This window comes from Pongo pygmaeus, chromosome 10, assembly GCF_028885625.2.
Source record: "Pongo pygmaeus isolate AG05252 chromosome 10, NHGRI_mPonPyg2-v2.0_pri, whole genome shotgun sequence".
In the NCBI taxonomy this organism is placed as follows: Eukaryota; Metazoa; Chordata; class Mammalia; order Primates; family Hominidae; genus Pongo; species Pongo pygmaeus.
Window position 1 is genome coordinate 43,768,467 of NC_072383.2, and position 15,105 is coordinate 43,783,571.

At 37.6% G+C, this 15,105-nt stretch overlaps 1 protein-coding gene across 21 annotated transcripts in view; it reads right to left on the reverse strand.

Annotated features, from left to right (window-relative positions):
* The window catches only part of SLC38A1 (solute carrier family 38 member 1), an 86,153-nt gene that overhangs the window by 32,918 nt on the left and 38,130 nt on the right, over nt 1-15,105 (reverse strand). For all 21 annotated transcript variants that reach the window (XM_054442437.2, XM_054442434.2, XM_054442436.2 and 18 more), the window contains 2 exons: nt 12,679-12,754; nt 12,268-12,383 (listed from right to left, as the gene is read on the reverse strand). In XM_054442437.2, the coding sequence (XP_054298412.1) occupies nt 12,268-12,383; nt 12,679-12,754 (192 nt within the window). The remainder of the gene's footprint in view (nt 1-12,267; nt 12,384-12,678; nt 12,755-15,105) is intronic.

Here is a 15,105-nt window from a genome sequence, read left to right on the forward strand (position 1 = left end):
CTCAGATGGAAAGAGGCAGGCCCAAAAGCGAAGAGAGAGGGACAAGGTGTTCTGAGTCCCTGAATTCATATGAAAATGTTAAATATTTTGAAAAATTCAAAATGATCTTTTATATGAAAATGGGTTTTGTCAAGCTCTTTAATTTACCTTAAGGGATTCAATATAATTAATGAAACACTTTACTCATCATTAATAGTACCAAATGTTGGGGTATTCATTATATATCAGGCCCTTTCTAAGCACTTTTTAAAATACTTCACTTGTGAGTAGTACTATTACTATCCTTATTTTACAGATAAGGTAAATAAGGTAACAAGGAGGTTAAGAATTTTGTCTAAGGTCACACAGCTAGTGTCAGAGCACTCAAACCCTGGTAGTATGACTCCAAAGTCCCTACCCATCATGTTGCATTGTCAATCAAAGTCAAACATCCAGAGAGGAATAACACTGTAAAAAATAAGACCTAAGCGGCAAACAAAAATCTTAGAATGAAATACATTGAAATGTTAATGGAGCTTGTCTAAGGTGAGCCTGAACACTCTGAACAGAGAGACTTTGTGTGTTTTCTTTATACTTTATTTCATTTATTTTATGCATTTTCAAAATGGTTTAATGGTTATCTTAGTCTTACAATAAAAATATAAAGAACTTTTCAAGTGACAGTATTATTATTTTAACCCCTTTTTAGGGGAGAGTTGCATTTGTTTAAGTCTTAAGCTCATTAATAGAGTCCCTGTTTGATTAAGGAGCTCACAAAATACTTACAGAAAGGAGTAGAAACATAATTATTCAGTCCTAAAGTGGACTTCTTAGTCACTAAATTCTGATCAAATTTCAAAATTCTGAGGGTCAGAAGACCAGCACATGGTGACCTTGCAGCATGTGATCATGTATAATGCTTACAAATTAGATTAGGGAATTAAATGGGTGGTTTTAAAAGGCCAGGCAGGAAACAGGTGGAGAGCAATTATTTGTACAGTTCTTTCTATTTCTTTCCTTGTAGGTAAATCTAAGCTCTGTGGTGCAAAGCTTTTCTTAAACTAGCCTCACTGTCAGTTAGGTATTTTGTTTTGTCTAGAAAAAGAAATATGCATTGCTGATGGCCAATTCAAATAGTATCTAATATAATCCTAAAAAGAAAGAGGAATCTAAAAGAAGTATGCTGGTAAAAATAGAATTTTAGTTTAGTTGGTTCTTTGTAAAACAGTTAAAGAGAGGTCTGAGCTTAAATGAGGATGTTGTACCAGTGAGAAAGAGAGCCATGTACCACTACCGCTTCCTGTTTTTAACCTATAGTGGGTAGAGGGCTGTGGGTTTTGTGGGCACTCCATTTATAACTCTTGACACTCTTGATGTGTCCTCGTTCCTCTTTTCCCACTCCACAAGGACAAGTCGTTTCCCTTCTCCTCAAACCTAGATCCTTACTCTTTATCATACTCTAAAGATGTTAACTCTTGAGTGACAGTAAAATCCCATGTAACTGTTGAAATAAAGGAATATGCTGTTCTCGGTGGGTATTTGGGACTTTTGTTCCAGTAGAAAGGTGGATTGGGGGTTTCATTCATATTTTCCCATTCTGTTTTTGTGGTAACAAGGCACATTTAAGGAGAAATAGGCGGTTTAAGAGGAGCACCCAACGGACTTGTTGCTCTCCTCTCCACAGATGTCAGTCATCTTGGGCAAGTTACTTAGCCTCTGTTAATTTTAGTTTTGTAGTCGCCCAATGAGTTCACCTTGCCCGCTGCCTAGACAGAACCACTTTATCGAGACAGGGGAACTGCAATGGAGAAAGAGTAAGTCACGCAGAGTCAGCTGTGTGGGAGACCGGAGTTTTATTATTACTCAAATCAGTCTCCCAGAGCATTCAGGGATCAGAGTTCTTAAAGATAATTTGGCAGCTAGGGGCTTGGGAAGTGGGGAGTGATGATTGGTTAGGTTGGATATGAAATCATAGAGGGGTGAAGTAAGATTTTCTTGCTGTCTTCTGTTCCTGGGTGCGATGGCAGAACTGGTTGGGCGAGATTACCAGTCTGGGTGGTGTCAGCTGATACACTGAGTACAGCTCTGCAAAATATCTCAAGCACTGATCTTAGGTTTTACAATAATGATGTTACCCCAAGGAGCAATTTGGGGAGGTTCAGACTCTTGGAGCCAGAGGCTGTATGACCCCTAAACTGTAATTTCTAATCGTGTAGTTAATTTGTTAGTCCTGCAAAGGCAGACTGGACCCCAGGCAAGAAGGGGGTCTTTTTGGAAAAGGGCTGTTACCAGTTTTGTTTCAGTTAAACCATGAACTGAATTCCTTCCAAAAGTTAGTTCGGCCTATGCCCAGGAATGAACAAGGACAGCTTAAGGGTTAGAAGCAAGATAGAGTTGGTTAGGTCTGATTTCTTTCACTGTCATAATTTCCTTGGTTATAATTTTGCAAAGGTAGTTTCAGTTTCTTTATCTATAAAATGGGGATGATTAACAGGGTTGTTATAAAGATCTCATGGAACAATGTACACTTTGTAACTATCTTTTCTTTTTTAAAGTCCTTTATAAAATTAAAAGTCAATCTTACCTAGCCAGCCACACAAAAGGAGGCTGTGGGTGGCTTTGGTCTGCAGGCTGTCCCTTGCTGACCCCTGATATAGATGCAGATCTTTGAAATCACGTGCCTGACATAAGGGGAAGTCTGTGGCCAGAGAACAAAGCAAAACTAACTGGCCCACAAAGGAGCAGTTTTCCAATTAAACCAACTACCACTCTGTGAGTAATAAAAGTTTAAGCTAACCTGGAAAATCCAACTCTCTGCACCATACTTAACCTACTCTACTTTGCTAACACACACCTGGCCTACTGTAAACCAGAGGAGTGAACAGAGAAGGCATTCTACCAATCATGGAGGTAAATAACGCTGTAAAACCATAGCCAGTATAGTTAAGTTGTCTGTTGCAGGCTGTACCAAAACAGAGATCACACTGTTGTCCTTGGATAGGACCAAGGCACCTGATGCAACTCAGCATAAATAGGACTGAGTGAACTCAGGGTATACACTCTAGAGCATATGCGCGCACGTGCACACACACACGCACACACATGCACACACACCCTACCTTTCTGGGGCTAAGAGAATTGAATTCTTAGAACCCCTTTATCAGATGCATCACAGATGACTCATAAACTAGCAATAGCTGCTCAACTTCTAAAAACAATGGGTGGGACTCATCTCCTACGCATGCCAACTATTTCTGTTTACAAAATAGGCACTCATTGTTAGTGCAACACTAACCACTTTCCCATTTCCCTATTTCTGAAAAGCTTCTTAATCCAGTGGATTTCAATAGAGTTGAATGGCACTGCCACTGTCCCTTTTCCATGTATTTCAAATGTTGGCAAGCCTGAATGTGCCATTTCTCCCTCTCCCGGGTTATTACTCCCAAACAACAGACTCTGATGTCAATGATTTTTGCTGCCAGCCAAAGGACAATTTTCTCTTCAAATCATTTCTAAGGAACTGTGACTATAACTCAAAGAATTCTAAAAACAAGAAACTGATTGGCAAGAGGAAAGATGAATGTGACTAGTCCGATGGACCTCCTAGGATCATCCGGAAGAGTAGGGGTTTCCTTATTGACTTCCTCTTAACTGCTCTGTCTTTAGATCACAAGGTCCAGTGTGGTATTTCCTAAGGAGGCAAAGAACTGCTCACTTAGGAATGCACGGAGGAGATGACTTATCATTTATAAGGAATAACTTGATAAATAGCACACAGACCATCTTCATTGCCACTGAGAGCAAAATTATTATCTTGGTAGGTGTCATTCGACATTTTGGCATATATATAAAGTAATAAAGCAATGACAGCTTAAGAGCAGGCCGAGTTTGTATAAAGGTATGCTGCAATCTCACTGCAACTTAGTAGAATTTGCTGAAAAATATTTGGAGACATCAGAAAGTGATGCTGGTGCAGTTGGTTAAGAATATAATTCTCCCGATAGAATGAGAAGACTATTTTTTGTGATGGGATGATAATGATCAAATTCCCATAATATACGAGCAAGGACTTAGGGCAATGTGCTGATGAGTCTATACTTTTACTTCTATTTCTATTTACTCCTTATGTAGGCTCAATTGTAAAACACTAAATTTAAAGAGAGAAGGGACCTGGTAGTCTGATCTCAGTTTACACAGACACTTATATTTTTAGACTTATCCTTACTGGAAGGGGTACTTACTGATTTGTTTGTAAACATGGATCATAGACAATACAATGGTGCATTGTTTTGCTGGTAGGATAATTACAAATGGCCCACAAAGGCAAATATTGAGAGACAGACAGAGAGACAGGGAGGGAGAGAGGGCCAGAGAATTCACCTACAATTAAGTAAACAATCCACCAAAGTGAAGGTAATTGCTGTAACTGGCAATGACAATTACTGCCCTTTTCCCAAATAGCAATTTAACAACAAATGCCCTTTTGCAATACCAACCTCATCTAGTATTTCTTAGCAGTCTCAGAACTATTTTGAATTTTCAAATGAAGGAGGCATTCCTAGGAAAGTAGACAATGAGCAGCCAGTCCCATGCTGACTTTGTGATTATTATCACCACATCTCCACAGCCTACTAAAAGTTTGAGGGTGAACTAAACCTTTCAGTTGATCTTTTTCCTCTCTGATAAATTTGCAACAATAATGAAGGCTACTGTTTTGCCCTAAAGCCTGTTTCTGGTTTTGCAAAATCTAATTCTTACATATCCATTCACTCATTTCAGTAAAACTTTGCTGAGGAGCAGCTACGTGCAAATGCTGTTCTAGATCGTGTTAGCAGGAGGAGGATGATTTCAACAAGGAAGAATTTGGCATTAATCCTGCCCTTGTAGGGCTCAGCGTTCAATACGGAAGGTAAAATGTATGCCTAAATAATGGAAGTGATACTTACTATTAGAAAGATACAAATTACACTGAAAAGGAAAGGAAGAGAGACCTCCCTTCCACCTGGAAGGATTAGACAAGCAGTTTCGGAGGAGATAACATCTGATCTAGGCCTTCCAGGACCATGAGGATTCAGAAGACAGAGATGAGACAGGGTACAGGTGGGCTGCTGGAAAGACCAAGGTAACGGTTTTAAGGCAGGCAGCCTCTACAGAAAAGGGAAGGTTAGTGTGGCAGAAGCTGAGGTCATCTGAAGGGAAAAGAGGTTGAAAATACAGTCTGGAACAAGTGGCAACACAGCATTGACAGAGTCCTCATTCTAGCTTCATGGTCTAACTATCTACAACAAAAATATATTTTCTCTCTCAAGTTTTTAGTAGGTGAGAGGAAAAGGAAAAAGTCTTATTGCACTGGTGTTAAGTTCTTCAAAAAAACAATTTTTTCAACTAGCTTTTTTTCCTCTAAAAGCAGGTTAAAAATAAATTTAAAGAGTCTAAACTTTCCATCTCCACTCCATCTCTAGACCCTTTCTCACTCTCCAGAAGTAACCACTGCCAAGAGTTCTCTTGTGTACCCTCCCCAAATATTCTGGGCAATATAATGTATACATGTAGACACACCCTCCTTCCATGCTCACTTCCACCCAATATTCAGTTTGTATTCATGTAATAGTACTATGTTACACAGTATTAATAATACTATGCTACACAGTAACATAGTGTTACACACGATGTTCCCGGTTACAACCTAGGAGATTTTTCCTCACCTGCCCATATAAGTCTATTTTACTCTTTTAAGTAGTAGTCTAATACTCTATTTTATGAAAGTACCATGGTTATTTAACAAGTTTCCTAGGCTTAGACTTGGTATTATTTGATTTTGCTATCACTTGGTGTTTAATTCTTAATAACAAAATGTTTAGTTACTTCTTTCAGGAGTTCAAGGGCTCCTGAAAGCAATGGGAAATCTCAAATTGCACATGCAGGAACCCACATGACAAATATGAAGCCGCTGAGAGGTTTATTGGTTTCACAATATACTTTAAGCATACATTTTACTTGTTGTGAACAGGAACCTGACATCCTCGGTCTACAGTTTGGTACACTTGATATTGCCAAGCTGTTTTCATGACAGTAAAGGGGATGGTTATTGGTGGAACACTAGCAAGATAATTCAGGAACACTGGCTGATTTTATAAGGTGATTTTAAAGGTACATTATATTGGAAAGTAAAAGGTAAGTACTAACTTGCAAGCATCCATTGATAAAAATAAAGTTTTTCTCAAGTTGTAGAGTAATAATGCAACTTTGGTGTCTGAAGAAGGCATCACCAAAGGCGGTATGGTGTTTTAGATCACGCTGGCTCTAGAGTCAAGCAAGCCTGGATGGGATGCTGGCTCCCCTACTTTCTAATGTGTGATCACAGGTAAGTTATGAAGCCTCAGTTACTTTATCTGTAAAATGGGGCTAATACCTACCTCATAATGTTGTTGGTGGGGATTAAGATAGTGTAGCATATATAGATACTGTTCAGTAAACGTTAGCCATTATTTAGTGACTACCTAATACTAACTGTAGTATTTTAACAAATACCTACAGGGTGTACTATGTACCACGCAGTACTATCACTCTCTCCATCTCTCTTTCTCTCTCACATTCACACACACACATACCCCCCACTCATTTATTATTCCTAGCAGCTCTATGCGTTGGTACTAAAAAAAGTCTCCTTGCATGCCACTTTTCAAAGTCTGTTTTTAGATAAATTATCTTTTTCATTCCCACAACCACAACACAAATGAGATAGAAAATGGAAAACAAGAATCCAAAAGGTCTGGTATTATAATCAACCAAATAAAATTTAAACTATTGTTTTATACACATTGTACTTTTGTTTCACAATTAACATTTCAAAGAGATTGTTCACAAACTCAGTGTTAATAATAAACTGATATCTCAGAAGTGTTGTGAATTCTACTTTTGTTTTTTATGGTTTTCAACTTAAGGACTACATTATTAAAATAAAAATAATAATACATGCTAAGAAGTTATGAAAAAATAAAAAGCATTTATTGCTTTATCAGATTCTGTGTAGTGCAATAAACATCATACTTACCCTTACCTAGTACTATGAGATGTGTTCTAGAGATTAATTTCCTATAAAATGTATGCCTTTAATAGAAATCTTCAGAAAATGTAACAAAACGTAACAAAACAAAACCCACCATTCTTCCTTGTCAATATTGATTTCTAATCCCTACTTCTGCTATGATGGAGTTATGGGTAAGACTCAGATAAAGAGGAAGTTACGGTGGCAGGAAATTCCTTTAGCATCTATTGCCTTTTATTTGGGTCCTTACTCCCAGGAAAACAGCTCAACAAGTACTCTTTACCCTGAGGTACTTGTGCCTCAGTACATCCCTGACTTGCAGCCTCAGGGTCCAGCCCCACTTTGTTCCCCATAGAGGATATATACCTGCAGAACTATGATAAATCAAGAGTGCCCACCAGCATCCTCAGAATTCAGAAAAATGCAAAATCCAGCACCATTCTTACAACAGGACAGGACTCACTGAATCTAACTGAATTAGAGTGTGTTAAACAGGGATGACAGCCATTATGGATAGGTTAAAAAAAAAAATGAGCTGCAAACTCATCCAAGAAAAAGAAATCACACCAACAAGTTTCCAGATGACTGCAGAGAAGGCTCCACACCCAGCCTCAGGGAGACACTAAGGAGCCTTCCCAGCTGCTGGTCCAAAGAAGCCTGGACAGTCTTGGACTCCTTTCCTGTGTTGGCCAGTGTGAGTCTGGAATGGAGCCTTGTACCAGATGAAATATCTTGATCCTGCCAACTGCTTCTTGGCTTTGAGCAGCTGTAGGAGCAGCTGGTTTTACAACAGTCACAGAGTGAAATCCTTGTCCTGAGGTAGGAGCGTCCTAAGTTTAGTGAGAAACTTAAAGTTTGAGCCTTTGTACAACTACCTTCATGAGATTTAGCTGAAGACTTGGTGTGTTGCACTTGTTATCCATGAATCTTACAAATAACTAAATGACCTATAATAGTTTCATCCAGGAAAAATCTTCCTTCTACTACAAAAGTAAATTTTTCTAATTCCCTGCTTTAATCAGACACTAAAGTGTCATGAGATAGGAGGTCAATTATCCCTCAGCCAGTATAGTTAAAAATCAATTGAATTCTAGGAATAGTAGATTGAATACAAGTACTTACTCCCTCTCCCTTGATATCCCAGTAAAAAGATTTTTTTTAAGGCGTAAAGCTACTAGGATAAAACATAATAGTAGACAATAATGAAATTTTTAAAGCTGGAAAGCAGACAGACCTGAACCATAAATCAGCGGTGGAAAAAGCCAAGACCAACTCAGTTTACCTCACAGAATCTCTAAAAGGCACTGCTGGCATGACTGAAAGTTGGGGATAATGGAAGGGGTGAGCTAAAATAGTGAGGATCTGTTGAACTTTTTTCAAGAAATAGCTAGATTCCCCAGACCAGGTCCTACTCCATAAAGCTGACTGGTTGGTCCTCTCCCATCCTGGCAACAATCTGAATATATATTCTTTGGAAAATATACAATATATGTTTCTAGGTGAGAGACTAGGCACAATTTGTGGGGAAGAGGCATACTCTAATGAAAACTGGGAACTGAGTGAACACATGCCTGCTGGGATAATCATTCCAGCCCTTTCCCCCCTACTTGGTTCCCAGAAAGATGGCGGTGAGGTCCAGGCCCCCAGAACAGGGGATTGGGAGCTGTTCTCTGGGTGATCTGAACAGCCAAAGAAGAGGGTCCTAGACAAATGACCCTGGTGGTTCCCAAGTAAAGGGCTCGAGAGCATCTTAAGTGACGCTATTGCAAACAAGCCCCACTCATGTGTGCCAGGCTCAAATCAGCCTTGTTTTTCCTCCATTCTTGAAGACAGCAGATAAACAGGAACTATCTGACATCTGGGCAAAGAGTCTAAGGTGAAAGACCCCAAAACAAACAAAAATCAGCTTGTACCTCAGGGATACAAAAGCAAAATCCAGATTGTGGAAAACTTTACAGAAATGGCCCTGTTTCTTAAATAAATGGCACAGAATAAAAGGAGAGAAATGGGAAAATATAAATTAAAAAAGACTTAAAATACATATCAACCAATTGCACTGTGTGAACCTTATCTGAGTACTGATCTGAACAATCCATATGTTTAAAAACATAACATAATCAAAGCAATTTAAATACTGATTGTATATTTGATGATATTAGGGAACTGTTGTTGACTTGTTTCTAGATACGACATATTGAGTTAAAAGAGTCCTTATATTTTAGAGATATATATTAAAATATTTAGGGATGAAATAATAAAAGAGTTGAGATTTGCTTCAAGACAATCTTGGTGGGGGACTGACTAAAACAACCATCCATAGAAGGAAGGAAACATAAAAATCTTTTTCTACTATTCTCTCTACTTCACGTTTTAAATTTTTCATAATGCAGAAAAAAAACTATCATTAGAATCCTCAGAGAAGATATTGAAATCATGAAACAGAACCAAAATAATATTAAAAAGAAACATTCTTAGAGTTTTTAAGTTCCTATAAATAAAAAATAGTAACAGAAATAAAACATTCAATAAGGAGGGGAAAAATTGAGGACATATCCCAAAAATTACAGTGAAACATTATAGAAATGAAAATAAAGGAAAGATTAAAAAACTCAGAGGACTAGTTTAGAAGGTCCAAAAACTGGGGGTAATAGGAATTCATCAACACAATAATGTAAAAAAAATTCCCCAAACTGAAGGCCATGGATTTCCTTTTTTTTTTTTTTTTTTTTTGAGACAGAAGCTTGCTCTGTCCCCCAGGCTGGACATGATCTCGGCTCACTGCAACCTCCGCCTCCCGGGTTCAACCGATTCTCCTGCCTCAGCCTCCTGAGTAGCTGGGATTACAGGTGCCCGCCCCCACACCCAGCTAATTTTTTGTATTTTTAGTAGAGACGGGGTTTCACCATGTTGGCAAGGCTGGCCAGGCTGGTCTCAAACTGCCAGGTGATCCACCGGCCTCAGCCTCCCAAAGTGCTGGGATTATAGGCATGAGCCACTGCGCCTGGCCAAGGCTATGGATTTCTAAAAGAAAAGATTTCACCCAATGCCTGACACAATTGATGAAAATAGGCCCACATCAAGGCACGTCATTGTCAAACTGCAGGATATTGGGAACCAAGAGATTTGACAAGTTTCCAAAAAAAAAATTAACAAAACCCGGCTATATATAAAAGATCAGGAATCAGAAGCATATAGGACTTCACAACAGAAAAAAGCTAGAAAGAAATAGAGCAATACCTTCAAAATTGTGAAGGAAAATTATTGCTAGTATAAAGTTCTATATTCAACCAAACTACCAATCAAAGGTAAAAGTAGAATAAAAATATTTTTCAGAAATAAAGGTCTCAAAAATTTTATTTTCAGTCACCTTTTCTGAGCAGTAACAGCACATAAGTAAATCTAGAAAGAAGAAGAAATGGAATATAGGAAACAATGGATCTAGCAAAGAAGAGAGGTAGAGGAAATCCCCAGAAGGGTGATCAAGAAAGATTCCAAAATTAAAGCTACCCTTTATGCCTCAGTTTCCTTATCTGTGAAACAGGAAATTAATGATAGCAGCTACTTCATAGAGTTATTGTAAGGATTCTGCATAAAACACTTGGAGTAATGCCTGGCACTACTACATACTACTTGTATCTCTTGTAGAGATACAAGAATTACTGTTGTTACAACCATCAAAGAATTGATTTTTACACCAGGTTAATTTATAACTTGATATATTGCAATAACTTTTAAAAAAAGAAATCAATGTAATACACATTCTGAACTGAACATATTCCCAGCTTTGGAATGACTGAAAATAGTCACAGAACCATAGCGTTTTGGAGGTTTGCCTGGTTCTGAAATTTTTCTTGCACAATTTCCTTGTTTTGAAGAGGAAGGAACTGAAGCTCAGAGTGGCTAAGAAACTTGCTTAAAACTACATAGCCATTTAGAAGAGGAGTTGGGAGTAGCGCTCAGGTGTCTCATGTAAATGCACTGAAAACCAGAAGTGTAGCTCCTCAAGCAGTCTACTATCCTCAGAGAGTCAGAATTTCACATATACCCAAAAAAATCACCATAGAAATATGTTGTCCAATTCTGCCATATTACCCTAAAACCTGGCACTCAGCTCAAGTGGAAAGGCAACTTAGAAAGATGCAATCAGAATGATCAAGAGAGGAGGCTAGAGTTAGGTTCACTGAATTAGGCTGACAATATGGAAGACAATGTATCGAATTCACCATCTTACACAGTCTTTTAATTTTAGAAAGGACACGTTAGTTTACACACACAAAAAATATTAATGCCTAACACAGGGCAGCATGGATGGGCATTTCTGTTCCTGGAGTAATGGAATGGGCAGTAATATTCTTTTATCTCAGTTTTTGATGCGTTTTTTTGAAAGGATATCCACAGTTTGTAGGATTAGTAACCATTTCGGTCACTGCTTCTAAGGAAATGATGCTCCTGTCAAAAGCACATGGCAACAAGGACTATCTAGCCAGGCCAATGAAAAGCATGAGTTTCAAAGTCAGGGAACAAAAGGCAAGATCCTCGGAGAAGTGCTTTCTCCCTCACCTCACCACTGACACTCGTGGGACATTTGAGAGGGAATCAGGCTGGGCGAGAATTTTCTTAGTACAAATTCTATCATCTCTCTTAATCTTGTTCCAACTAAAAATAAGCCCTCCATACATTTGCAGAAAGTCCCATTCAACAGTTTGAGATAAAGTTATTTAAAAAGAAAATTGCCCATTTTCTTTTCACTGAATCTCAGTGGGAAAGTACATGCTAATTTCTCATCTTCAAAACACTGAAAATTTCTATGCTTCTTGAATATTTATTACAAACAAATTTGTAATCGCCCTTTGATGTAGTACACGCTCCACAGCAATCCAAAGGCCAAAGTAGTGATTGGCTGGGGTTAAACACCTCTTAATATTTTAACTGAGATTTAAAGTCACAGGTAGACTCCAAAAATACCAAAAAAAGTTATTTGCAAATGTTTTAATCCTTTTCACAAATGGTTATTTCAGTATTCTTGAATAATAAAAATATTTTCTCCTTCCTCTTTGTTGTAAGCATTAAGTACATTTTGAAAAATCACTCAGGCAATAAATATCAAAGTATGTACTTGTAACTTAGCCAAGTTAATAAAAAAAACTATTTATAAATATTTCACATTTCTTCTATGTAATAACAGAAACATACAAAAAGTTCAGTTTTAAAATGGAAAGTACCGGCACGTCAATACTCACAGAAAAAGTAGGATTCCAGTGTTTGCCAGGGCAAAGGCGAGTCCCAAAATCCCACTGCCCATAATGGCGTTGCTTAGGTTAAAAACAGACATGCCTAAGGAGGTTGTACCTGGAATCTGAACAAAGAAACCAACATTGACACTAAGCAAAATAATCCCCAAGAAAGTTCATCAAGCCAAAGCCTTTAATGCACTCTCAGGAACCAATATGGAAGTAAAATTCAAGAAAATCCATTCTTAGTTATCTAGTTATTTCCTTGAATGGATTTCAAGAGAAAATACATAAGGTATGAGGAATATCCTGGTGAATACAGGTAGTTATGCTTTTGGTATTATGCTACTTGAATTAAAAAGATTTGTCCCAATTTATATGATTAAAAAAATAAGCATACTTCATTATAATGATACTTACATACTCATCACACTTCTTTTTTTCCAAATGGCTGTTTGTGAGACTTCTTCTACTTTCACGATCAGAAATAAACTTGCTGTAAAGACATGCGTAATATATTTAACCTTATGATAATGATTTGAAGCTTGACATCTTTACTAAATGATATACTACTCACCAAAACATATATGAACAGTTATCAATCAGCTCTCTAAGAGTTTACAGCCCTATTCAACCACTAACTCCCCCCACTTTTTTTTTTTTTTTTGCCATTATGAGTTGTCTATATTCTCGTTTTACCAAATAAACTATAAATGCCCCAAGGGCAGGAACTTTGCCTCATTCATTTTTATATCCTGCACTCTACCTAGTACAAAACAATGCCAATAACAGGTGCTCATCTTGAGACGAAATGAAAGACAACCATAAGTCAAAAACAGCTATACATTTTGAATCATTTTAATAATAAATTTAAACACTATATACAACATAAATTAATTTTTGTATAGTTTTTCCCTAAGTGGAAAATTAGATAATATCAAGACTACTATAAACCTGGTATTTAAAAGGATACTAGAGGTAAGTTTTCTTTTGAGCTTAGGTTCTTTGACTACAAAATTGTTAAATAGAAAGTCCCTCTCCCTTGCAGAAAAGAAAACAACTGTTTCACCATCAAACACTCCTTCAGCACCTGCTATATGCAAGTCACTGGAACAGGCACTGGGGAGACATGGGGGTAGGTAATAAATGATGCAAACAGGAGGCTACAGGGGTTCAGACTAGGAAATTATGGTGGGGAGGCAAGGCATATGGTCAATGGTGAGGGTCAGAGCCAAGGCTTTAAGAAAGCAAGGGACTTAGAACTTGAATTCAAATCCTCACTATCTCTGAGGGCCTGAGCATGCTACCTTAGTTTCCTCATCTGGGAAACAGAAGTTAACACTATTACATTATCTTATCAAGTTACTGGGAGACTTAAATGAGAGAGCACACGTTAAGCATCAGTCCAGCACCTGGCACAGAGTAACAGCAATAGATGTTAGACAGTCCTCTCCATGGGGAATATAGGACTTGAGATGGGAACAATTCAGCCAGGCTAAATGGAGTAAATGATGTACAAATATACAGAAGTAAGAATTTAAAATGCTTTAAGAATCATCAAATATATTCAGGGTGAATATCAAAACTTTATAGCCTAAATTTCCAATTTAAAAAAATTATCCAACAAATGATTTTGTCAAAGAAAAGTCCAACAACAGACGTTGGCGAGGATGTGGAAAAAAAGGAATGCTTATACACCATTGGTGGGAACTTAAATTAAGACAGTCTCTATGGAAAACAGTATGAAGATTCCTCAAAGAACTAAAAATAGAACACCATTCCATCTAGCAATCCCGCTACTGGGTATCTACCCAAAGGAAAGGAAACTATTATATCAAAAAAATACCTGCATTCATATATTTTTCACAGTACTATTCACCATAGCAAAGTCATGGAATCAAACTAAGTTTCCATCAACAGATGACTGGATAAAGAAAATATAGTGTAGATGTATACCACGGAATACTATGTCACCATAAAAAATAATAAAATCATGTCTTTTGCAGCAATGTGGGTCTATATGAAATGACTCAGAAACAGAACATCAAAACCTGAATGTTCTTACTCATAAGTGGGAGCTAAACAATGGGTCCACGTGGACATAGAGAGTGAAATAATAGACACTGGAGACTCCAAAGAAGGGGAAGGTGGGAGGGGGCAACGGATGAAACACTATCCAATGGGTACAATGTTTACTATTTTAAAAGCCCAAACTTCACCACTATGTACTATATTTGTGTAACACAAATGGACTTGTACCTCCTAAATCTATAAAAATAAAAAATTAAATGAAATTAAAAGTCCATGCATAGGCAAACTGCTGCATATATTAGTAAGATATGTTAAGGATGCTTTTTGGCTCTTCTAGTCTAGAAATTCAATTACCTGATTACGGTTAGAACTGATGACAGTGAATTTTGCATTAATAAATATAAAACCACTTGAACTGGACTAATTTAATGAAGCAATGATGCATGCCTATTTAAACTGTACATTAGATTTTAATATACTTTTTTCTGAGACAGAGTCTCACTCAGTCACCCAGGCTGCAGTGCAGTTGTACAATCTCCACTTCCCAGGCTCAAGTGATTCTAGTGCCTCAGCCTCCCAAGTAGCTGGGATTACAGTTATGCACCACCACGCCCAGCTAATTTTTGTATTTTTAGTAGAGACGTGGTTTTGCTATGCCAGCCAGGCTGGTCTTGAACTGCTGGCCTCCCAAAGTGTTGGGATTACAGGCATAAGCCACCGCACCCAGCCTCACACACTTTTTTCAATGATGCTATATTTCACAATAAAACATTTTTAAATGAAACATATGTAACATTGATGTTGATTTTATTCATT